This window comes from Chlorocebus sabaeus, chromosome 15 (genome assembly GCF_047675955.1).
Source record: "Chlorocebus sabaeus isolate Y175 chromosome 15, mChlSab1.0.hap1, whole genome shotgun sequence".
Lineage (NCBI taxonomy): Eukaryota > Metazoa > Chordata > Mammalia > Primates > Cercopithecidae > Chlorocebus > Chlorocebus sabaeus.
Window position 1 is genome coordinate 4,397,925 of NC_132918.1, and position 27,114 is coordinate 4,425,038.

General features: G+C 40.7%; 1 protein-coding gene across 1 annotated transcript in view; it reads left to right on the forward strand.

Moving 5' to 3' along the window:
* The first annotated feature begins 4,033 nt into the window (after positions 1 to 4,033).
* The window catches only part of C15H3orf70 (chromosome 15 C3orf70 homolog), a 76,550-nt gene continuing 53,469 nt past the window's right edge, over positions 4,034 to 27,114 (forward strand). The window contains exon 1 of the mRNA XM_007971866.3: positions 4,034 to 4,415. Coding sequence (XP_007970057.1) covers positions 4,220 to 4,415 — 196 coding nt within the window. The 5' untranslated portion in view covers positions 4,034 to 4,219. The remainder of the gene's footprint in view (positions 4,416 to 27,114) is intronic.

The following is a 27,114-nucleotide window of genomic DNA, read 5'->3' on the forward strand; positions in this document are numbered from 1 at the left end:
TAGATAACTAATACACACAGCTAAGCTCAGAGTCAGCGTCGGAGGCGACTATCCAAGGGTACCATTATACGAAGAGTAATTATATGAATTATTTATACACACTTGCAAACAATTTACCAAAGATGAATCTTTTCCAGCCCTTTAGAACCTGAGATGAAATTATTTTCACTATTTTAATAACTACTTACTCTCTGTGCTAAATATTGAAAATAAGGCGGAAATATTCCTGGCCTCAAAGAGTGTACAGTTTGTGTCGGGGAAGGGAGAGAGGGAAAGATATTAATTGAAGAATTCCTTCTTTAATTTTTGTTTAAAATTGGGATAAGTGACCTGAATGGAGAGCGTGTATAGCTCAGTCTGGACTAGTCAGAAAAAGTGGCACTTAAGCTGAAGAGGTAGACGGGGAAGTAAGAGCCAGGGACAGGGGAAAATTCCAGGCAGAGGGAGTAGCATTCTTTTTTTTTTTTTTTTTTTTTTTTTCTGAGACGGAGCTTTGCTCTGTCTCCAGGCTGGAGTGCAGTGGTGCAATCTCAGCTCACTGAAACCTCTGCCTCCCGGGTTCAAGTGGTTCTCCTGCTTCAGCCTCCTGAGTAGCTGGGATTACAGGTGCGCACTACCACACCCGAGTAATTTTTGTATTTTTAGTAGAGACGGGTTTTTGCCATATTGGCTGGTCTTGAAATTCTGACCTCAGGTGGTCTGCCTGCCTTGGCCTCCCAAAGTGTTGGGATTACAGGCATGAACCACTGCGCCCGGCAGGGAGTAGCATTCTTTCTTTCTTTCTTTTTTTTTTTTTTTTTTTTTTTGAGATGGAGTCTCACTCCGTGGCCTAGGGTGGAGTGCAGTGGTGAGATCTGGACTCACTGCAACCTCTGCCTTCCGGGCTTAAGTGATCCTCCTGCCTCAGCCTCCTGAGTAGCCAGGATTACAGGTGCACGCCACCATGCCTGGCTAATTTTTGTATTTTTAGTAGAGATGGGGTTTCACCATATTGGCCAGGCTGGTCTCGATCTCCTGACCTCAGGTGATCCACCTGCCTTGGCCTCCCAAAGTGTTGGGATTACAGATGTGAGCCACTGCGCCTGGCCAGGAGTAGCATTCTTAAAGGGGAGCTGGAGAAGTGGTCAGTAGCTACAGGACAAGTTCATATTTATGATCAAATTGTATGCTATTATGCAATAATTATGGTTAGAGGTTTAAAAATTTCCTTTAGAGATATACACCAAAATATTTATGGATGAAATGATTTGATGTTTGAGATTTGCTTCAAAATGATCCAGTGGACAGGCTGGGGGCCTGGAGTGGGTGGCGCTGTAGATGAACAAGGTTTTCTAAATGAGTTTATAATAGTTGAAACTGGGTGATGGGTACATGGGTACATGGGGGGCGGTTATCCTCATCTCTCTATGTTTGTATATTTTGGAAAGTTTCAAAATAAAAAATTTAAAAATCATATCCCAACAACACATCCTGAAAGCCGTGTGTATATATTTGAGAGGTCACAGCAATTACCTCCTCCTGCTCCACACCAGACGGTAGAAGTGAATAACATCTTTTAGGGCAAGGGGATGGAATGAGTTTCACGGTACAGAAAACGTAAAGGCTTCTTAACTTCAAATCATGTGGCTAACCTAAAATAAGGTGTTTGGATAATTTATCTTGCCTCCTAGCTGAAGTGCTATATTGCATTATTTCTCATGCTCATTTTTTTCTAGCTGAGATGGTATATTTCATGTATTGTGGAATCTTACCACATGGTTCACCCTAGGGTAAAAGTCAGGGGAAGGATCCCATACAAGCATGCGTTACTGAAATACAGAGAGGATGCTGTCATAAGCCCTTCTATGATATGGGCAGTATTAGAGTGAGTTATAGGTTGGAGAAAGACGAAAATAGGGTAAAACAGATGGAAAGTACTCTGTTTGAAAAATTGTTGGTTGGCTTGCTGCCGTAATAATAGAGTATGGATTTCTTTGATTAAGATTTCTCTGCCTTTTACTTAATGTTATTCTGAGGTAGGTCAGACTGTGAAGTTAACAGCAGGGGTGCATAGATTTTATGCCAGAGATGTATTCCTTTAGGATTTTTTCACGGGGGGAGCAGTTGGGGTGGAAGCTGATGAGATAACGCTTCATGTTTGCAATTGTTTCAATGTTAGGTTAGTGGGAGAACTACAGTTTGTGATTTTGATTCAGACCTTTCTGGAAAATACTTTTGCTGCCAAATTGAGTCTCTCCCCAATCCCTAATAAATGAAGATTTCACTAGAGTCAGATATATGCAAATTACATTTTCCTTCTCAAGCCAAGGTTAAATAAAAGGGAAAATTACGAAAGATTGCTTATGGCAACAAGGATTTTCAGCGCTTGAGGATGAATTTGGTTATTTCAAAACCATGATGAGTCTCTTGTGAGTGCAAAGCAGGAAAGGCATAAAGGAGAAAGTGGACCTGGGCATAAACATGTTCCCACAGTGTTTGTGCTGGAAGCCTTGTTCCTTGAACAAGCATTCTCCTGTGCTGTGAAAAACGTTTGGCAAAGAAGGAAGGGGGCGTCCCCTCCTTTCCTGTGCTCAAGGCTTGGTTCTGGCCTTGTTGCAGCGGAACACCAATTCCCAGCAGTGCACCCTGGGAGCAAATGGTTTGTTTCCTCTTCACTGAATCCAGCCTGGGGTCGGTTCTCAGCAGCAGAGCCTGGCATGGAAAATCTATTTGGAGCAACTTGTCCCCAGGAGGGAAGAGTGCAAGCCGATTGTGTGAGGAAGCCGCAGCCACCACAAGGTCAGTCACACCTGCTGGCCAGGGCAGGCACTAACACACAAAGGCAGAGTCCTCCACAAAAATGAGTCCTGTTTGTGTGCCCACCCACCCCTATGTACCACATACACCCGATTTGATCCATATATACGATGCACACACTCGACATGCCAGATACACGCACTGCACTGCCACACATATGCCATACACACACCAAATACTCTGTATTACTAAGCACATCCACCCCCACACCACGTGCACAAGCACGTGCACGCCCAACTACACACATACACATATTCTGCACACCACATACACTCAACTACACACACACCACCCACACCCCACCTCAGCTATAACATTCATCTCACACACACACGTATACACACAGCTCACCAGTCACTTGCATCATGCATACTACCCACCATGTACCATGAACGCACCTAACCACACACGCCTACGCACCACACATACTCCAAATCATAGACATGCACGCCACACACATCCCTTGCACACCAAATCACACATATGCAGACACACACACATCACTGCACCCAGCTTGGTTGCTTTCCCGCTCAACGGAGGCGGGCGTGGGAGGAGAAGGGGGAGGGGCTGCAGTCCAGGAGAAGGTTGGGGCGGGCGCGGGAAGGCCTGGGGTTTGGGGCAAGGCGGGCAGGGGTTGGCGGTGCTGGCCCCTGACGCGCTGAGTGGCCGCGCTGGGGCGGGAGGCCGGCCCTGTGCGGGGGAGGGCGCGCGTGTGCACGAGCGTGTGCGCGCCTCCCAGGGGCTCCATGCCCAGACACGGGGAGGTGTGTACGAGGGAGATGTGAGACGCGCGTGGGGAGAGGCTGTGTGTGTGAGATCCTCGCTCCGGGATGCGCCGGGTCCGGGCCACTGGAGGTTCGGGTGGGCGTGGGCCGGGTGTGCGCAGCCCTCCGTGGAGCGTGTGGACGCGTGTGTCAGTTCTCGGTGGCCAGTGTCACTCGGAGGGAAGTGCATATGTAGGCCGGCGTGCGTGTGAGTACAAAGCAGCCGAGGAGTGTGTGTTCACCACGGCCCTCCGTCGGCGTCTTTCTCCGAGGAAGGAGTGAGTGTGTGAGGAGGACCTCGCTGTGATCGGCTGGGACGCCGACGGCCGCGCTCCCCGGCGGGGTGTGTGTGAGGAGGCCGGGCTCGCTGAAGAACATCGCGCGGGGCCGACCGGCGCGCGCCTGTCCGCGTGCGTGTGCGCGTGGGGCGCGGCGCGCGCCGCGGCGGAGGGAGGGAGGCGGCAGGCCCGGCGCCGGTCGCAGCGCCCGGGGCGGCTCCTCCTCGAGCCTGGGACCGCCGCGCTCCCGCCGCCGCCGCGTGCTGGCGTGACTCCCAGCCCGTGCCGCGCCCTCCCGCGTCCGCAGCCGGCTCGGCTTCCTGCCCGCCCAGACGTCGCTTCTCGGGCTCCCGGTGAAGGCTCCGCGCGGAGGGAGAGGAAATGAGTGCGGCGGCGTCGCCGGCGCCCGAGCGGGGTTGGAAGAGCGAGAAACTAGACGAGGCTCAGGCCCTGGCGCGGAGTTGTGCCGCCCGCAGACCCGACTTCCAGCCGTGCGACGGGCTGTCCATCTGTGCCACGCACAGCCATGGCAAGTGCTTCAAGCTGCACTGGTGCTGTCACCTAGGATGGTGTCACTGTAAGTCGAGCCGCGTCTTCCCGCCTTCCGCCGCGGTCCGGGGGACGCCCGCCGGGCCGTCCGGGGTCGCTGCCTGGACTCTGTGGCCGCGGAGCTCCGGGCTCGGCCGGGGTTGCTCTGCCGCAGGCTGGGGCCACCCTGGGCTCTGGGCCCGCCGGAGCTTTCCTCGCGCCGGACGGCTCGAGTTGGCGCTGCTTTGGCGACGAGATGAAATCCCGTGGGGCGCCTCCTTTCTTTAGCTACTTCTACAAAAGGGAGCTCCCTGTCCCAGGGAAGCGGGAATCTTTTTGTTTCTTTTTCTTTTTTTGACCAACGCGTCCAGGCAGTGTTTTGAGAAATGGGAGAGAGCCAGCAGAGTTGGTGACAGCCGTAGGAGATGCCTTTTTTCAAGGCTGCTGGTTAAAGATGCTCCTCTTTTTCTTTCTCACTTTTGTCTTCCTGGGCTGCTATTTAAAAGAAAGAGCCTTTGGAAATCCAGTTGTTCCCCCTTGATTGTACACAAATTGCGAAAAAGCGCTAATGTGGGAGGGATTGCTCCCAAGAAGTTAATATTAACAGTTTGGAAGGTCGAGCTCCTTAAATACCCAGTTGTAGAATTTAAAGCCAATAAATGAGACTTACAAAATTACAAACTAAAATGAGCGAAAGTAAGCTTAATAATCTTAAACCAATTTATAAAAGCCAGAACCAAATGGTCTAAACCCTTTCTCTGTGTTTATCCTCCTGCCTGTGATTTTTAAATAGATTAAACTTAAGTAGCCATTTAATTAGAATTTCACAATTTGATTAGCTAATAGTATTTGGACTATATCCGATGAATCATTCCTTTTGAGAAATATATTCTAAAGTTACTTTCCACATACATTTATAATAGAGGGCTTTGGAGTGCTTATTTAGGACATTTTCCAAGTGATCTTAAGTTAAAATGAATTTTTCTTTGTTGAGGAGAAAAAAAATAGCTGACAACCAGGGATGCAGTACATAACAAATCCTTATTTACATTAATCGAACATAAATGGATATTTTAAATCGAATTCATGAATTCAAGGATAGAGGATCATTTTCTTTACAAATTCTAGGCACATAGAACAGTATTGATTTTTGGTGTTCCATTTGCCGGTGGGCCAGTTTCTTCCTATTTCTCATTATTCCTGTTGTGCTCAGATCTGTTCTCATTTGTTAATATAAAGCATTGCTTCGCGGTGGGACAGGGTACCGAGTTGGAAGTAGCAACTCTAGGAAACCTGGGATACTGAGGTGCACAAGTAGAATCTGGACATTCATTCATTTCGTGGGAAAGTATAGAATCGTTGTGTAAAATGTGAGGAATATTCAAGATAGTCCAGGTTACTATCTGTCTTATTTTGACAGTGTCTTCTCTAAGTACATCGTTACTGATGGGAACCTGGCAGTCTTCATAGACAGCTTCTCCCTTCATTAGCCTTGACTCTTAAAATACTCTTCCTTATATGGAGCTGAAATCAGTTACTTTCTAACTTCTTTCTTCTGCTCCTATTTCTGCCTTATGAAATCATATAGAACAATCGAATCCTTTTTTAGATCATGGCTGTTTCAACTCTTCATATATACGTAGCTGAATATACATACGAATTTCTTGCGCATATGGACTGTCTTCGCTCTGTACCCCTGGCCATTCTCACAATGTCTTTCCTGAAATAGGTTTAACAATAATGTTCATTGAATGACTGAATGAAGCTAGTGATCATCTTTCTCTTAAGGCATTGCTTTGTCCTATTTATAAATTTCCAGTCCCTTCTGCCTTTCCTTTTATGGAATAGTATCCAGGCTCCTAAGCATCTTGGTGGTTCTCTTCTGAACATGTGCCAAGGTGGTTTTGATCTTTTGAAGACTGTGGCCCCTAGAAAGGTAGACAGTATTCCAGTTGTGGTCTGATCAGTCTAGAGTTGAACAGGACCACTACCTCCCATGTTCGAGATACTACTACTGCTGCAGCTAGCATCACATTAGCTTTTCTGATATCTTCATCACATACTGAGCTTGCTGCTGTCAGATTGAACTAAGCTTACCATCAAAGCCATTGAGCTTTTTTTTTTTAAAACATACATGACAAGCCACTGTTTGCCCATCTCACAGTTACATATATATACACATATATATATTTGGACACAGATACTGATCCCTTAGATATCTTTTCCTATTACATTTCATTTCATTAGAGTTAGCCTAATTTTGTGTGTGTGTGTTTTTAGATCCTGGCTCTTTCTTAATATATTTATAAGCTGTTTCTCCTAGGTTCATGTCATCCCCATACTGCATACCAACAGTAGTACAGTACATCTTCATTAAAGTTATTGATAACATTATTGAACAAGAGAAAGCAAGAGATAGAGTCCTGAAGCTTGTGGGTAGAACCGCCCTTCGGGTTGATAGCAATTCATTCATGAGCACTTGTTAGTTATGATTGGTCAAACAATTACGTAGCCTCCTAGTTGCACTGTTATCCATCTTATATTTATCTTGTATATGGGTGTAATGAAAACCTGGTCAAATACCTTGTTAAAATCCTGCCAACACACTGTTTTTACTGCCTCTTTTTGATCTGTGACCTATCTGTATATACACTCTTTTTAAAAAAAAAAAAAAAAAAAGAAATTAGATTTATCTGGTAAAACTCAGGTTGATTCCACAAATGGTCACCATTTTCTTTTCCAAATGGTTAGAAACTGTTTTAAAATAAATAATCTGAATTTAGAAAAGGATTGACGTCAAGTATGCTGGACTGTCGTTGGCAGTTGTTTCTGTCTTTTAAAAAATCAGGACTACAGTTATTTGTTCTTTTCCAGTCTTTGGCAATCCTCCGGTTCTCCACACTTCCTCCACTGGCAGCAGTTCAGTGATCCCATTCACTAAAAGCTTGACTTCATTTAAGGCAGCTGGTGCTCTGTTAACAGTCTCCTCAGTTATACTGGGCATTAATTCTACCTTTTCTAGCCCAAAATAAGCAGAGTTAACATATTTGAAAAGTTCTCCTTTCCTTTTTGGTATTCATGGAGTTTACAGTATCAGTCCTAAGCAGAATTCCTTTAATTCTGTTGAACATATATTGAGCACTTCTCTTTATGAGACATTATTTTGGAAACTCAGAATACAAATATGAGTACAGCTGGGCCATAGTGGACCCAATATGGACCATTATGGACCTTATATGTACAGTCTAAGGACACAATCATACTGTATTCACTTTTTTTTTTTTTTTTTTTTTTTGAGACAGAGTCTCGCTCTTGTTGCCCAGGCTGGAGTGTAGTGGTGCAATCTCTGCTCACTGCAACCTCCACCTCCTGGGTTTAAGCGATTCTCCTGCCTCAGCCTCCCAAGTAGCTGGAATTACAGGCAGGCACCACCATGCCTGGCTAATTTTGTACTTTTAGTAGAGACGAGGTTTCACCATATTGGCCAGGCTGGTCTCAAACTCCTGATCTCAGGTGATCCGCTCACCTCAGCTTCCCAAAGTGCTGGGATTACAGGCATGAGCCACCACGCCCAGCCCATACTGTATTTATTTTTATAATTCTTTTAAAATCACAAATGATAGAAGTGAGAAAACTGTCAGTTTGTTTGCCAAATCTGAGAATACTAAAATGAGAGGATTATCCCGATGCTTGAAAAAGGTAGATTCAAAACAAGGAAGTTCAGTTTTATGTGGTTGATTTTAATCTTGTGAAATGTATAGACTTATAAAATAGAAAAAGCTTAAAAATATATATATGTCCATAAAAGACATAAAGCACGTATACATTCACAGATTCAGTGCTCAATGCATTATCAAAGGAAATGACTAGTGTATTTGGGTAATGCTGCATTTTTGAGGATGTTATCTGGGAGGAAAGCATCATGTGTTCTGTTGGTATCACTGTCAAAAATAGATTATTAAGCCGAATTAACCATGAATGTGAATGTGTAACTTAATTTTTCCCAGTAAGGAGTGATATTGGCTTGAATTAATGAGTGAAGGTTTTCAAGAGGCGTTTTAAGAGAGAAAAAAATACATGGTTTGGCTAGAGAAGAGGGATGGGAAAGAAATCGTATGTAGGTATTATAAAGTAGAATTCTGTGGCTACTTAGAATACTTAGAAAGAATAAGAAATTAGATTGGTGGAGGTGGAGATAAGTCAGTGTATTTGAGAGATATTTGAGGTGAAATCTATAGGGTTGATTAAATTTGGTTGGGAAGGGAGGGGAAGATTATTACGGTTAACTTCTAGAATTCTGCTTTATGCAGCTGTGGATGGAGGTGCCATTCACTAACAACAATAAAATACTGGGTAACTAGGATTTGGAGGAAGGTCATGAATCTAGTTTTGGGTCTGTTGAATTTAAGCTGCCTTTGTCCTCACATGGTGACGTCAGTAGGCAGTTAGATATAGGGATGTAGAACTCAGGGGAGAGGTCCGGGCCGGAAATAATAAGGAAGTAATTTACTTACTTATAGGTTGCAGTTGTAGCCGTGATGAAGCATGAGCACCATGGTAGAGACTGTAGCATGAGAAGTAAAGAAAACCATTAAACTTTCCCTTTACAACACCAGAGTGTTTTCTTTTAGGACATCAGAGTCTGGGTACAAGAGGATAAGCTGGCAGAGGAGTCTAAGAAGAGATGGCTAGAGCAGAAAAATCTGGAAAATACGGTATTGCAGAAGCCAAGGGAAATTAACGTTTTAAGAAAGAGTATGAAGATGAAACCAGTTTTCAGCAGGCTCATTATTAGATATTGGTAAAATACACAAAAGTGATTTTCATTATTTTGGAGAAGAGGGTGAAAGGTTTAGTCTTGCAACAGTGACTTCAGGAATATACTTAATTGAAGCATTAGTCAAAGCTGTTGGAGGCTCTCAAAGCAAAAGAGAACAGAGTGTTAGGAGCTAAGAATTAGGACACAGAGATAATTGTTAATATTTACTGAGTGATTACTTTGTGCCAGAATAAGCTTATTATGCTGAGCACTTAATAGCCAATTATGTAATTATGTCCATTTCACAGTTGAGGAACAAGGCTTAGAGCTTTTCCATGAGCACATAGTAAGGAGGGGAGCCTGGATTCGGATCTAGGTCTGTTTGGTTCTACACCTGGACTCTTAACCATCATTGCACTGTAGAGCAATTTAAAATTAGTGAGCAGAACCAACAGAGCTCAGTTCCATTAAAGCCAATGATGGGGAAAGTTTTTAAGAAATGGGTGGCAAGTTGTATCAGTTGCTGTAGTTAAATCCAGAAGAATGAGAACTGTAAAGAGGTCACTGTATGTGATAGGAAATGACATTCAAGTTAAGGGTTAAGGAAGAGAAAGTGATTAGAAAGTGACAGGTGGGGCTGAGTGGGTGGATGTGGTATGACGTAGGTGCTACCAGCAAAACTGAGTTGGCTTAAGAAAATCACATAATAGATAAGCTCAGTTTTCTGTAGAAGACATCTTAAAAGATTCTGTTTCAGGTTGAAAGCAGGAAGAGTGGGACTTGATGTAGTCTAATAGATGATATTAGCATATCTAAAGGAAGACTGTCACAGCAAAAGGTAGATGGGCAGCATAGAAATAGAGAAAAATGGGAGTTGGAGAGGCAGAATTTGGGAGTGCTTTTCAAGACTGTTGAGAGAAGGTGGTGTGCTGCCTAGAGAGTTTAATATCTCTGGTCCTTATGGCTGCGCTGTCCCAGCAAATGTTTGGTTATACATTTGGCTTCCTATTTATAGATTTCCTGTAAGGAGAGGAGGAGTTGATTAGAGGGTTCAACTGTCAGGACCTTGGGGCAGATATACTTTTTTCGTCAGTAAATTAGCATTGTGGTTTTGTGTTATTCTATTTGTTCTGTTTTCCTACTTGTACAACTCTAGGAAAACTCACAAAATCAGGTTCTGACTTCCATGGGAAAATGCCAGCTGGTTTTCCTAAAGGACTTCTGATTCATATCAATAACAATAGCTACAAAAAATGTGTTTAAGGAGTTTGACGAATGAAAACTAGCAACACCACCACAAAATAAGGAACGGCAATTTGGTTGGAAAAGTCAACTAAAGTTTTTTTCTAAAAATGAGGGTTCTAACCTTGCCTAGTGGTTGAAGGAAGAGGATACAGATTTTAAGAGGAGAGGTGTGAGGTGAAGTTCTGAGTGAGTTTCCTCAAAGCGCTTCCAGAGGTAGAGAACGCTGATAGGTTCCTCTACAGACAGAGAAAGCTGATAGGTTCTTCCAGAGATAAGAGAAAGCTGATAGGTTCCTCCAGAGATAGAGAACGCTGATAGGTTCTTCCAGAGATAGAGAAAGCTGATAGGTTCTTCCAGGTTAAGAGAAAGCTGATAGGTTCTTCTAGAGATAGAGAATGCTGATAAGTGTCTTTCTGTGTAGCTGGTGCTTCAATGATGGATGCACATAAACTTCAGCAATAACAACATACATCATGGCTATGTACAGGCACATAACTTTTTGTAATCTTTTTGCATGTACTTGCTCATTTAAAGGTCACAACAGTCTTATGAAATAGGTACTGTTACTATCCTCATTTTTAAGATTAGGAAATTTGCCCAAGGTCACGTGTAGTACCCCCAGCTGCCTGTGGCAAATGTATATCAAAATCTTACAGACCAGCTGGCAACCAGGGCTGTCGGTTTCTCGGTTCCACTGAAGGTACAGTAAGGATGATTTCAGCTGTTTTAAATTCCTTTTGGAACTAGCATGTTGAGAATGCTTTCTGATTTTAAGAGAAGGGCAATTATATGCAGTATGAATATTTTTGGAATGGTTGTGAACTCTATAAAACCATGCTTTAGAAAACATTTAATAATGTTTTTGAATAAAATAAAATTAAAAAATATAAAGCAAAAAAGACTACGCAGTTTTTATTATTTGTATGATATGAAGCTTCAGTCATGTCATATCCTCAACTAATCTCTGACTGGCACAAGCCGTTTTTAGATTTGCATACATACCATTAATTATTACTGGCTTCCAGGCCTGTTGAACTTAGAGATTTAAACCACATGGCTTTTGAGGGCCTTTCTATAATTTCCCACATTACAAAATCCTCACTTCATCCGAATTTGTTCTCTCATGTTATAGATCTCATTGATTACAGGAAAGAATGTTTCCAGGGAAATTGTGTTGTTAATTCCAAATCAATATAGGAACACATGCCTTTGGCAACCAAAAGTTGTCTGGTAGAGGATTTGTTTTCTTAAAAAAATAAGGAATCGTATATACATAGAATGTGGAAGGCAGAGTATAGTCCAACAAAGAACATCTGCATTTGAACTGAGTCTTACTGTTTGCAGGGTGACTGGCTAGATTACTGAACCTCCTGCAGCTTCCGTGTACTCTTCTGAAAAATAGGAATGGCAATTCTATTTCATCCAAGCACGGTGGTGGGTGCCTGTAGTGCCAGTTACTCGGGACCGCTTTGGCCCAGGAGCAACATCGCGAGACCCCCGTCTCTTAAAGAAATCCTGCCTCACAGAGTTGTTGTGAAGATTAAATGACGTATTGTGGCCTGGTGCGGTGGCTCATGCCTATAATCCCAGCAGTTTGGGAGGCCAAGGCAGGTGGATCACCTGAGGTCAGGAGTTCAAGACCAGCCTGGCCAACATGGCAAAACCTCGTCTCTATTGAAAATACAAAAATTAGCCGTGTGTAGTGGTACATGCACGTAATCCCAGGTACTTGGGAGGCTGAGGCACAAGAATTGCTTGACCCTGGGAGGTGGAGGTTGCAGTGATTCGAGATTGCGCCACTGCACTCCGCCTGGGCAGCAGATTGAGACTGTGTCTCAAAAATAAATAAATAAATACACTATATATTGCAAGCAAAGTACTTAGTGCAAGTATTCAGTAAATGAAAGGATCAGCCCCTCCTCCAAAAAAAGCAAAAAGCAGTGGAAATACTAGGTATTGTAGATGCCCTGATGGTAGGCACTGGAGTCAGACTTCACGTTTGAATGGGCTCTGCCTACTTAATAGTTATGTGGTTTGGGGAAGTTACTTAACCTGTTTTTCAGTTTTCACATTGTTAATATGGGGATAATAGAATCAGCTGCGTGGTGTTGTGATTGTCAAAGTCCACAGTTGTTTTCCCCCTTCCTCAGATGTCCTCGTTAATCCGGAATCTCCTCTGTGTCCCTACTGATTTGTTCAATTAAACACTGAAAAACAACAAAGAATAAAAATACATGTTGTGACTATTACACTTAGAATTTTTTTATTGCTCTCATTAGGGAAAGTAATAGTTCCTATGTGATGATTGCTTTTTTAAAAAATCATGAAATCTTATGTTTTGCTCCATTTCTCACACCCCAGCTTCATCCTGTTTTCCTCCATTGTTAAGCAATGGACAGCTCTGGTTAATCAAATATACCAAATAATAGAGAGCTATCATATATATCAAACATGGGTTAACAAATTTCAAAGGATTCAAATATTATAAAGCTTATCCTATGTTAAAGTGAAACTGAACATATTCAACTTTGATGCTTTAGAAGTCCCATCAGTGTGTACTGAAAAATGGGAAGAGTGCTAGTTAATAGAGGAGTCTTGGTTGCTAGAATGCTGGTCCTGTAAACTTAATTGCAGTCTTTGCAAGTTATTTTACTCACAATCACAGGATTTGTCCTTTGCTTTTCTCTTATTCTTGAATTTTCTGATATTTTAAGAGTATTTTGTAAGCATACTGCCAATAATGTGTAATATCTGGAGTGTCAACAATGTATAATACCAACACCTCCCTCCCCCAGCTGTGTCTGTACAATGCCTTCCCAAGTAGGACAAATTCTTTAACCTCACTAGTGCTTATTTGTCCATTTAAAACTGGATGTTTTGGTGTAATACAGATGTACTTCTGTATATCTCTATCTCATTTTAATAGATGTTTAGTGAAATAAAAGCACTAAGAATATAACCATTTGGTATTTCATGGAAAATTCTATCTGTTGGACTCATTTACTTTATCTTTCCCTTTTTCTAACTACACACTCTCTTCCTCTCTCACTTTTTTCCCCCAGTACATTTAGAAGAAAGTTGCAGACATCATGACACTTCATATGAAAATGTATCAGTAGGCCAAAGAAAGAGAAATATATCAGTCTGCCTGTCTTAAGAATGAGGACATTTTTCTATGTAACCATAATACTATACTCACACCTAAGATAACAGTAATTCAGTCTACCATAGTTTTCTTAATTGTAAAGAAAATGACTTTTAAAAATCCAGCGTTCAATGAAGATTCATATATCGCATTTCATTGTTAGATAACTTTAGCCTCTTTTAATCACTCTGAACCAATCACTTTTTTTTGATGACTTGAATTTTTTGAAGAGTCCAAGTTAACTGTTCGTAGAATGCCCTATATTCTGAATTTGCTTAATTGTTTCATCGTGATTAGATTTACGTTAAACACTTTTTGTCACGTTATTACGTGGGTGATATTGTGCCCTTCTCACAGCATCACATGAGAAAACATATCATAGGCCGGGCGCGGTGGCTCAAACCTGTAATCCCAGCACTTTGGGAGGCCAAGACGGGCGGATCACAAGGTCAGGAGATCGAGACCATCCTGGCTAACACGGTGAAACCCCGTCTCTACTAAAAAATACAAAAAAACTAGCCGGGTGAGGTGGCGGGCGCCTGTAGTCCCAGCTGCTCGGGAGGCTGAGGCAGGAGAATGGCGTAAACCCGGCAGGCGGAGCTTGCAGTGAGCTGAGATCTGGCCACTGCACTCCAGCCTGGGCAACTCCAGAGTGAGACTCCGTCTCAGAAAAAAAAAAAAAAAGAAAACATATCATGTGACTTGTTCTACCAAGGCTAAGGTGGTAACTGCCACATCTTTCCATTATAAAGATGCCTTTTGCTTTTTTTCCCTTTTGTTTTTAATAAGTAATCTGTGGGGTGATACTTTGATGCCGGGTGAATAGTCAGTTCCCTAACAAACTTTAACCCAGTGATTTGAGTATTGGCTGAAGATCCTCGCATACATCACTTATTACATTGGTGGTTGCAAAACAGTGATGTTCACATGTTGTCATTCCTTCTACCATTTGATGACGTCTTTTATAAGGAAGAGGTTCTCTAACTGTACCCCATCTTTCTCCTGTTACTATAGACAAATTAATTCTTTGTTTTTGAGCAGGGTTTCGCTGTGCCACCCAGGTTGGAGTGCAGTGCATGATCTTGCCTCACTGCAACCTCTGCTTCCCAGGGTCAAGCAGTCCTTCCACCTCAGCCTCCAAGTAGCTGGGGCCACAGAAGCATGCCACCATGCCTGGCTTATTTTATTTTTGTAGAGAGGGAATTTCACTGTGTTGTCCAGGCTGGTCTCAAACTTGTGAGCTCAAGCGATGCCTGCCTTGGCCTCCCCAAGTGCTGGGATTACAGGTGTGAGCCACTGTGTCCAGCCAAATTGATTATTTTTTTTCCAATATGTTTTAATCAAGTATTATAATTCTTTTTAATGTTCAAATTGTCTTTAAATTTGGCCAGTGAGAATGCCTGCAAGCCGGCTTCTGTGTCTTTTTAATATATCTCAACTTTTTTTTGAGCATTTCCCAGTTTTCTGGCACAAGATGTCCCAGGCTTACCTAATAATTTCCCTGCCCCAGATCAGAAATTTTTCCAAGGAACCCGAGTTCCTTTTCATGAGAAATGGTATGGAAACCATTATCTGGATTTTGAGTCTGCTTATTTTTATTAAGAGATTATTGCATTTAGGACTTTTCAGTGGACAAATTTAGGAAATTCATGTGTGTGTATCCTTTGCATTTCCCCACTGCATACTTGTACTTCCCTTGTCAGTAAAACCCTGGTTTCTAATATATCGTAATACTCACTAACCTATTCTTCATTTCTATAATTTTATTCTCAGAATGTTATATAAATGGAAACATAGAGTACGTAACCTTTTGGATTGGCTTTTTAAATTCAACATAACTCTCTGGAGATCCATGAGGTTGTTGGATATATCAGTGGTTTGTTCCTTTTTATTGCTGAGTAGTATTCCATGGTATATATGTACCACAGTTTAACTTTTCACCTATTGAAGGACATCTAAGTTGTTTTCAGTGTTTAGTTGTTATAAATAAATCTGCTATAAACATTTATGTACAGTTTTCTAGTTGAACATAGTCTTCATTTCTCTGGTATAAATGTTCAAGAGTGCAATTGCTAGGCTGTATGGTAGTTACATTTTTTCGTTTTTTTTTTTCTTTTTTTTTTTTTTTTAAAAGAAACTGCCACACTGTTTTCCAGAGAGTCTATTCCATTTTACATTCCTATTAGCAGTGTATAACTGGCCTAGCTTCACCGTATGCTCACCAGCATTTGGTGTTGTCACTGTCTTTGTTTTAGGCATTCTGATAGCTTTTGTCTTAGTGAGTCCAGGCTGCTATAAAAAGGACCAGAGACTGGGTGGCTTATAAACAACAGAAGTTTATTTCTCACAGTTCTAGATGCTAGAAGACTGAGGTAAGGGCGCCAGCATCGTTGGGTTCTGGCAAGGGTTGTCTTCTGGGTTCTAGATTGCTGATTTCTCATCATATCCTCACTTGATGGAAAGAGGGATACCGCACTTTGTGGGGTCTTTTTCTTTCTTTTTTTTTGAGACGGAGTCTCGCTCTGTTGCCCAGGCTGGAGTGCAGTGGCAAGATCTCGGGTCACTGCAGCCGCCGCCTCCTGGGTTCAAGCGATTCTCCTGCGTCAGCCTTCCAAGTAGCTGGGATTACAGGTGTGGGTCACCATGCCTGGCTAATTTTTGTATTTCTTTTTTCTTTTTTTCTGTAGAGAAGGGGTTTCACCATGATGGCCAGGCAGGTCTCAAACTCCTGGACTCAAGTGATCCATCCGCCTGGGCTTCCCAAGTGCTGAGATTCCAGGCGTGAGCCACCGCCTGGCCCTGGCGTCTTTTTTATAAGGGCTCTAAACCCATTCATGAGGGCTCTACCCTCAAGACCTATAATTACTTCCCAAAGGCCCCTCTTCCCTAAGACCCTCACATTGAGGATTAGGATTTCAACATATGAATTTTAGGGGACAAACATGCAGCCACAACAGGTGTGTATTGATGACTCATTTTGGTTTTAATTTGCATTCACCTAATATCTAATGTTCATGTGCTTATTTGCCATTTATATATCCTCTGTAGTGAAATGTCTGTTCATGTCTTTTATCCTTTTCTAATTGGATTTTTTAAACTGAGTTTTGAGAGTTCTTTATTACAGATACTAGACTTTTGTCTAGTGGTTTGCAAATATTTTCTCCATGGTTTATCTTTTCATCCTCTTAGCAGAGGCTTCCCCCATGTTTATTTATATGCCAAAAACCTGCATAATGAGTTTATAGTTGACCCTTGAACAACATCGGTTTGAACTGCGTGAGTCCACTTATGATGGGGTTTTACAACCAAACGTGGATTGCAAATACAGTATTCCCAGGATGTGAAACCCATGAGTACTGAGGGCTAACTGTGAGACTTGAGTATGTTCAGGTGGGGGTTCTGAAACCAATCTGATGTGTATACTGAGAGATGACTGTGTATAATTTGGTAAGTTAACAGACTCTTTTGAGATACAAAATTTTAAATTTTGATGGAGTCTAATTTATCAGTTTTTTCCTTTTATGGATTGTGCTTTATTGATGCTTTTAAGAACTCTTTGCCAAGCTTGAGATTTCAAATATTTTAATTTTTTTCTAGAATTTTTATAGTTTTAAGTTTCATATTTAATTCCATTATTCATTATAAGTAATTTTTTATAAAGTGTGGCTTAGATCACAATTCACTTCTTTGCCTATGGATGTCCAGTTGCTCCAGCACCATTTGTTGAAAGATTATCATTCCACCATTGAGCTGCTGTTATATCTTTGTTAAAAATCATATTGTGTGGGTCTATTTCTGGGCTTTCTATTTTGTCCCACTGGTTTTCATGTCTCTTCTTCTGCCAGTACCATACAATCTTGGCTACTATAGCTGTATAAGAAGTCTTTAAGTTGGGTAGACTGGTTTATTTTTATTTTTATTTATTTTTATTTTTGGAGACAGTCTTGCTCTGTCACCCAGGCTGGAGTGCAGTGGCGTGATCTTGGCTCACTGCGACATCTGCCTCCTGGGTTCAAGCAATTCTCCTGTCTCAGCCTCCTGAGTAGCTGGGATTACAGGCGTGCACCACCACACCCAGCTAATTTTTGTATTTTTAGTAGAAACGGGGTTTCACCATGTTGGCCGGGCTGGTCTCAAACTTCTGACCCCTGGTGATCTGCCCACTTTGGCCTCCCAAAGTGCTGGGGTTATAGGCATGAGCCACCGAGCCTGGCTGGGTAGATTGATTTTTTCCCACTTTTTCTTTCGTCATCGTTGTCTTCTTTCTTGCTCTTTCGTCTTCGTCTTCTCCTCCTTCTCCCTCTCCCTTTCTCCTCCTCCTGCTCCTCCTCCCTCCTCATCCTCTCTTCTCCTCCCCCTTCCCCTCCCCTTCCCTCTCCCTCTCCTGTTTTGACACAGGGTCTCACTGTCACCCAGGCTGGAATGCAGCAGTGTGATCATAGGCCACTGCAGCCTCTACCTCTTGGGCTCAGATGATCCTCCTGCTTCAGCCACTCAAGTAGCTGGAACTACAGGCGTATGCCACCATGTCCAGCTAATTAAAAAAATTTTTCTGTAGACACACAGTCTCACTATTTTAACTTCTGGCCTCAAACAGTCCTCTCGCCTTGGCCTCTCACAGTGTTGGGATTACAGGTGTGAGTCACTGCCCAGCCAAATCTTTCACCTTTAAGTATAATGTTAGCAGTAGATGTTTTGTAGATGTTCTTTGTCAAGTTGAGGAAGTCCCTCCTCTATTCCTATTTTCTGAGAGGTTTTTAAAAAAATCTTGAATGGGTATTAAGTTTTGTCGGGTGCTTTTTAAAAATCAGTTGATGGGATCATGTAATTTTTCCTCATTAACCTGTTAATGTGGTAGATTATATTGATTTATTTTCAAGTATTGAACCAGCCTTGCATCCATGGAATAAACCCCACTTGATAAAGGGTAATTATTTTAATGTATTGTTGAATTCTATTGGCTAATAGTTTGTTAAATATTTTTATGTCTATATTTATGACAGGTATTGGTCATAGTTTTTGTTTTGTTTTGTTTTACTGTCTGGTTTTGGTGTCCAGTAATAGTAACTTCATACAATGAATTAGAAAGTTTTTCCACTTCTGTTTTCTCGATGAAAATGTGCAGAACTGGTATTAAATTTTCTTTAAACATTTGGTAGAATGCTCCTGTAAAACCATCTGGGCCTGGGGATTTCTTTTTTTTTTTTTTTTTTTTTTTGAGTTTAAAAATTACTAATTCAATTTTCTTGTTAGTATAGGGCTATTCAAATAATTACCAAGGGATGAGTGTAGATTATTGGCATTTTTTCAGGAATTGGTTTATTTCATTTTGAGTTGTCAAATTTATGCTTGTAGAGTTGTTAATAGTAGTTCCTTATACTTTTGTTGTCTCCATGGTGTGTAATGACATCCTCTGCTTCATTCCTGATATTGGTAATTTGTGTCATTTGTCTTTATTCTTTGTCTGTCTTGTTAGAGGTTTGTTAGCTTCATTGACCTTAAAAGAGGTAGCTCTTTGTTTCATTGATTTTTCTTTCTGTCAGTTTTTCTGTTTAATATGTCTTTGATTTCTGCTCTCATCTTTATTATGCTCTTCTTTCTGCTCACTTTGGGTTTATTTTGTGCTTCTTTTTCTAGCTTCTTGATGGTGAGAGCTTAGATTACTGATTTGAGGCTTTTATTCTTTCTAATGTATGCGTTTGTTACTGTAAAAATTCCTTTCAGCACTGCTTTAGCTGTGTGTCATACATTTTTATGTGTTTTATTTTCATTTTCTTTCAGTTCCGTGTAACTTTTGATTTCCCTCAAAACTTCCTTTCTGACCATGGATTATTCCAAGTGCTTGGAGACTTTTCTAACTTTTTACTAATTGGTTTCTAGCTTGATTCTACTTTGTATGATTTTAATTATTTTGAAATTGTTGAGGTTTGTTTTATGGCCCAGGATATGGGTCAAGTGTCATGGACACCTGGAAAGAATGGGTGTGCTGCTGTTGTTGGATGAAGTGTTCTATAAATGTCTTTTAAATCCTGTTTATTGATTTTGTTGTTGAGTTCTTCTACATCCTTGCTTATTTTCTGTCTGTATGTTCTGTCAATTGTTGAAAGAGGGTGTATTAGTTTGTTTTCACGCAGCTGATAAAGACATACTTGAGACTGGGCAATTTGCAAAAGAAAGAGGCTTAACTGGACTTACAGTTCCACGTGTCTGGGAAGCCTCACAATCATGGCGGAAGGCAAGGAGGAGCCAGTCACATCTTACGCGGATGGCAGTGGACAACGAGAGGAGCGCTTATGCAGGGAAACTCCCCTTTTTATAACCATCGGATATTGTGAGACTTACTCACTACCATGAGAACAGCACGGGAAAGACATTCAATTACCTTCCACCAGGTCCCTCCTACAAAATGTGGGAATTCAAGATGAGATTTAGGTGGGGACACAACCAAACCATATCAGAGGGGTTCACATAAATTGTGGGTTTGTCCTTTTAAGTCTGTTAGTTTACCCACAGATATTTGCAGGGTTTTTTTGTTTTGTTTTGTTTTTTTGTTTTTGAGACAGAGTTTTGCTCTGTCACCCAGGCTGGAGTGCAGTGGCACAATCTCGGCTCACTGCAACCTCCACCTCCTGGGTTCAGGCAATTCTCCTGCCTTCCTCCTGAGTAGCCGGGATTACAGGCATGCACCACCACACCTGGCTAATTTTTGTGTTTTTAGTAGAGACGGGGTTTCTCCATTTTGGCCAGGCTGGTCTCGAACTCCTGACCTCAGGTGATCCACCCACCTCGGCCCCTCAAAGTGCTGGGATTACAGACGTGAGCCACCATGCCCGGCCAGATATTTGTAGTTCTTTTGTCTGATGCATATACATTTAGGATTGCTGATATCTTGTTAAACTGACCCTTTTTTCATTATCTGATGTCCCTCTCTGTATCTGGTAATTTTCTTTTCTCTGAAGTTGACTTTAGTGATATTAATATAGCCATAACTGCTTTCTTTTGGTTAATGTTCCCGTGATGTATCTTTTCCTTCCTTTTATTTTCAACCTCACTATACTGTTAAATTTGTAGTAAGTTTCTTGTACACAGCATATGTTTTGTCCTGCATTGCAAGCCATTCTGCTAATCTCTTTTAATTAATGTTTTTAGACCATTTACATTTTATGTGATTATTGATGAGTTATAGATTATGTCTGCCATTTTATATTTTATTTTGTTTTTTCTCATTGTTTTTTATTTTTCTTTTCTTTTTTCTGCCTTCTTGTGATATATTTGAACATTTTTTTGAATTCCATTTTGATTTATCTCTGATATTTTTGAATGTCTTCTTTGTGTATCTTTTAAAAATTCAATTTAATTTTTTATTGACACAATGTTTGTATATATTTATGGGATACATGTGATATTTTGTTACATGCATAGAATGTGTGATCAAGTCAGGGTAGTTTGGATATTCATCACTTTTAGTATTTATCATTTCTATGTGTTGGGAACATTTCAAGTTCTCTGTTTCAATTATTTTGAAATGTGCAATACATTGTCGTTAGCTATAGTCACCCTACTTTGCTATCAAACATCAGAAATTTTCCCTTTGATCTAATGTATGTTTGTACCCATTAAGCAACTTCTACTCAACCCCTCCCCACATCTTTCCCAGCCTCTGGCTAATTTTTGTATTATTATTTTTTAGTAGAGACGGGGTTTCACCATGTTGGCCAGGCTGGTCTTGAACTCCTGGCCTCAGGTGTTCTGCCTGCCTCAGCCTCCCAAAATGCTGGGGTTACAGGTGTGAGCCACCGCGCCCAGCCCGGTTCTTTGTTCTTCTGTTTTTTGCCGAGATGATTTCTTGTCCGAGGCATTCTCCATTTTCATTTGCTTCAAGTGTGTTTTCAGTTGCTCACTGAAGCATTTTTTCTTTCATGGTTGTTTTAAATTTATTGTCAAATCATTCTAACATCTCTGTCATCTCAGTATTTGGCATCTGTTGATGGTTATTTTTCATTTAGTTTTGAGTTCTCCCTGGTTTGTTGTTATGACAAATGATTTTCAATTAAAATCTGAACATTTTTCCATTATATGAAGAGACTCTGAATCTTCATTACATAAGATCTTTTGTTTTTACGGACTTTTTTGGGATACCATTCTGGCAGGAGAAGGGGCTGCGCCCTCATTATTGCCGGGTGGAGATAGAAGTCCAGATTTCACACTAGTCCTCCACGGACACGCTGGAGATGAGGCTCCTTGGTATCTCTGGGTGGGAGTGGGAGTTTTTGCTCTCCCTTAGGCCTCCACTGACACCACGGGGACGGGGGGCTCAGTACCACTGAGTCCTGACTTCTGTGAGGCCTCTGACACTTCCTGGCTAGAGTGTTGAGGTCCCTTTTTAGAGCCTTTCAAGGATGGAAGTTCATCTTTCGCCGCAGCTCTCAGCCTTTACTGGCGTGAATTGGGGTAAAGTACACAGTTTTTTTTTCCTCTGATGTTTGGCTGGAGTAGAGCAGTTATTCTCTAAAAGTTTTTTTTGTCATTTTAGGTTGCTCCTTCCCCTGGTCCCTTGGCTAGAGAGAGCAGGCATTTGTTAGAGCTTCTTTTGTCTGCTGCCATTTGTATTTCCTGATCGACAGCTTTTTTAGCCCCACATCTGGCAAACAGGAGGAGAAAAAGACACACAAGAAAACACCAGGGAACTCACTACCATGTGGTTGCTTGGGCCCCAAAGTCCCTAGTTGGTCAGGCTTCTTCTCCCCACCTTTCAGTCTGTTTCTGTTTGTTTTAAATGTAATGTCTAAGGTTTTTAGCTGTACTTAGTGGGGAAGAATAGGGAAAAGTACCTATTCCATTTTCCTGGAAATATTAGTCTCCATCTTTTTTATTTGACTTTAATTTTTGAATAGGTAAACATTTTCATGGTTCAAAAGTCACACTATTTGGTGTTACTGTCACCAGAATAAAAAGTCAACCTATATAAAAAAGAATACTAAAAAAGTTTCATTGGTATCTCAATACCTTCTACTGCATTTGAATCTGTCTCCTCTAAATATATATATATATGTATGTATGTATTTTTTTTCTTTTTCTTTTTGAGACAGAGTCTGACTGTATCACCCAGGCTGGAGTGCAGTGGCACAATCATAGCTCACTGCAGTCTTGTACTCCTGGGCTCAAGCCATCCTCCCACCTCAGCCTCCTGAGTAGCTGGGACTACGGGCATGCACCACCAAGCCCAGCTAATTTTTCTATTTTTTTTGTAGAGATGGGATTTCACCATGTTGCCCAGAATGGTCTTGGCCTCCTGAGCTCAAGCGATCCGCCCACCTCAGCCTCCCAAAGTGCTGGGATTACAGGTGGCTTCTTTCTCATTTCTTTGTGCTTGCATGCTACTTTGTTGCATATATATGTAATAGATGTGTTTTGTTTTTGTTTTTGTTTTTGTTTTGAGACAACTCTCACTCTGTCACCCAGGCTGGAGTGCAGTAGCGTGATCTGGGCTCACTGCATGCAGCCTCCATGGGGGTTCAAGGGATTCTCCTGTCTCAGCCTCCCAAGTGGCTATGATTCAGGTGTGCACCATGCCCGGCTAATTTTTTTGTATTTTTAGTAGGGACAGGGTTTTGCTGTGTTGGCCAGGCTGGTCTCAAGCTCCTGACCTCAGATGATCCACCCGCCTCGGCCTCCCAAAGTGCTGGGATTACAGGCATGAGCCACCATGCCTGGCCTGTGTTAATAGGTTTTTTAACCAATTTCTTATTGCTGAGCATTTTGTTTGTTTCTCATATTTTACTTTTACAAATAATGTTGCAATGACTAACTTGTGCATCTGTTGTCAAGATATATTTGTGGAGGTACATCTTTAAAGTCCTAGAAGTGGGATTGCTGGATCAAATGATAAATACATCTGTAGTTTTATTAGATATTGCCAAATTCTGTTTCGTATGGGTTGTACCATTTGCCCTCCCACCAGCAACATATAAGAATGCCTATTTTCTCATAGCTTGAGCAACAGAGTGTATTGTCAAGCTTTTGAGTTTTTGCCAATGGTTATAAGTGAGAAATGGTATCTCAGTGGTTTTAATTTACATTTCTCATATTATGAATGAAGTTGAGCATATTTTTGTTTTTAACTGTTCTTCAAAGATATTTTCACTGAGTGTAACACTATAATAGACTTCCAGTATATCGGAGATCATACCACCATCTTCTGGATTTCTTTGTTGCTGTGAAGAAGTCAGCTGTCAGTTGTCATTCTTTTGAAAGTTATCTGTCTCTTTTGCCATTCCTTGGAAAGTTACCTGTCTCTTTTTTCTCTAGCTGCCTTTTAGGTAGTATCTTTGTTTTTGGAGTTCTACATTTCTCTGTGTGTCTATATTGGAGTTCTTTTTATGTATCCTTTTTAGAGTTAATTTAGCTTCTTCAATCTGTGGATTGATGTCCTTCATCAATTTTAGAAAATACCTCACCACCCACTCTTCAAATACTGTCCTTTCCCCATTCTCATTGTCTTCTTCTTCTGGAACTTTGATTAGATATATATTATATGTTTTCACTTTGTCATTCATTTTTTAACCTTTATTTTATATTGTCTGTTTCATATTGAATCTCTTTGTCACTCTATACTGCCTTCTGGAGAATTTCTTCAGCTATGCCTTCCACTTTGTTCACAGATCTGAACAAAGTAAAGTGGAAGGCATAGCTGAAGAAATTGTCCAGAAGGCAATATAGAGTGCGTTAAATTAATTAAATTAATGCATTGAGTTTTTAATCTTTTTTTTTTAGTATTTTACAGATCTTCTATTTGATTCTTTTCAAATAGTCATTTTGAAAAAGACTTCCTAATTTTTAATAGTTGCTTGTTTTTACTCATATCTTTACTTTCTTTTATTTCTGTGAATACAAGAAACATACTTGTTTTATGTTCTGTTTCTGATAGTTCCAATATTTGAATCTCTACAGATCTGATTCTACTGGATTTTACTAAATGCCTTGCTCATTTGTATGTTTTGCAATTTTTAACTGTGAGCTCCAGTTTATCCCGTGGAATGTTATCCCATGGAATTGCTTCAGATCAGATTTGCTTTTGCTTTCTCCAGATGCCTAGGGACATTATTACTACAGGATTGCTTTAGACTAAACAAATAGCTTGACATACCTGGACCAGCCTGGAAGTCCGAAGTTTGGCTGGAATCTGTGGAAGGACAGCTTTTGCTTGTGAGTTACAATTTTTCCTCCCATCTTTCCTTGTGTGTCCTCAGTTTAAGCTGTGTGAAACCCCTGTAGGAGTTGGTTTATTTGTAATTTACTCTTACACTGATGTGAACCTTTTGGAGAGGTTTTTTTTTTTTTTTTAAAAAAAAATAATATCTGTAGTAAGCCTTAAGCTTTATTTCATGAACCCTGAGCTTCTAAAAGGTTACAGAAACCAAAAAGCTAAAGTTTGCCTATCCCAGCAAATATCCTCAAAGTAAACATTTTGCTCAATTTTCCACTTGCTTCTCTGAATTTCTACCTTTACTTGGGTTTCTGCCTGAATATTCCTTATTTTTGTCAGTTCATCAATGTAGTGAGGAATATCAAAATTTTTTCTAGCATTTTTCAGTTGCAGAAGGATTGTTCAGGTTGCCTGGTATACCATTTGGTCAGAAAAAAAGTCTGTTAAAAAATCCTACTATGTTGTATGTCCCTTTTATAAAAGTTGCTTCAAAGCTTTTTTTGAACAACGTGGAATATAAGTATATGTGCATATGAATTCAGTATAATAAGAGGCAATAAATATATTAATGCTCTGTTTAACCGGATATCAGACTTCAGGCAAACTCTATTATAACAAGATATTATCACTTGGTTACTTTTTGTTGAGTGGTAAGCACTTCTGTTCAAAACACTGGAGAAATGATCACCTAGTCATAGACCTCTGATGGTTAACATACAGGTTAAATTACAACAGCTTCTGTAGAATTAGTTTAATTTGGCTAAGGTGGATATTCATTTAGTTGTTTACTGTTTTTAGACTGCACCCTTTAAGAATTACATTTTAAGCCATAACGAATACCACTTCACACCAACTAGAATGGCAGTAATCAGAAAGAAAGATGACAAGTGTTGGTGAGGATGTGGACAGATTAGAACCCTCATGCATTGTTGGTGGGAATATAAAATGGTGTAACCACTTTGGAAAACAGTTTGGCAGTTACTCAAAATGTTAAACATAGAGTTACCATATGACTTAGCAGTTCTACTCCTAGATAACCCAAAATAAATGAAACATATGTCCATAAAAAAACTTGTGTACAAATGTTTATAGCAGCATTAATCATAACGCCAAAAAGTGGAAAGAACCCAAACCATCCAGCCTGGGCAACTGAGCGAGACTCTGTCTCAAAAAAAAAAAAAAAATTGTATGAAGAATACTTTATAGCCCAGACTGGAGAGCAATAGTGGGATCTCAGCTCACTGCAAGCTCTGCCTCCCAGGTTCATGCCGTTCTCCCGCCTCAGCCTCCCGAGTAGTTGGGACTACAGGCGCCTGCCACCGTGCCCGGCTAATTTTGTTTTTGTATTTTTAGTAGAGACACGGTTTCACTGTGTTAGCCAGGATGGTCTCGATCTTCTGACCTCATAATCCACCCGCCTCAGCCTCTCAAAGTGCTGGGATTACAGGCATAAGCCACTGCACCTGGCCAATATATTTATTTTTAGCCCAAACTTTAAAGTATTTTTACAGGATGAATTTGTGATATAATTACAAAACATGAAATAATTTTCTAGGAAGAAAAGGAAACAGGAAAAATAGAAAGAAGTAATACTGTTTAACCTTAATTTAAAGGGTTATATTTCAAGAGGTATACTGGAACAGAAAGAAGGCTGGTTGTTATTTTAGTTGCTTATTTTGAGAATATCTCTAAGCCAAAATGTCAGTGATTGTTTATCTTTGATTTAACCATAGTGAAAATATTACTTATGCTTTAGTCTGTTTATGGCTTTACTTTTTGGATGTTATGATACTTATCACTTTACAATCTGCTCTTAATTCAAAATGATATGAATAAGCATGTTATAAATTTATTTTGTTTGAATATAAATATTTTGGTAATGGGACAACTTTAACATTGCCTTCTATTATTAAAAAGTCAAGAAACAACAGATGTTGGTGAAGCTGTGGAGAAAAGGGAATGCTCCTACGCTGTTGGTGGGAATTAGTTCAGTCACTGCAGAAAGCAGCTCGGAGATTTCTCAAAGAACTAAAAATAGTATTACCATTTGACCCAGCAGTCCCACTGTTGGGTATATACCCAAAGGAAAAAAGACATATGCACTCGTATGTTCACCACAGCACTATTCACGATAGCAAAGGCATGGAATCAACTCACGTGTGCCCATCAGTGGTGGAGTGAATAAAGAAAATGTGGTACATACCCACATGGAATTCTGTGCAGCCGTAAAAAACAAAATTATGTTTTCTTCAGCAACATACATGTAGCTGGAGGCCATTATCCTAAGTGAATGAATGCAAAAACTAGAAAACCAAATACCACATGTTCTCACTTACAAGTGGGAGCTAAACAGTGCGAACACATGGACTTGAACATGGGAACAGTAGACACTG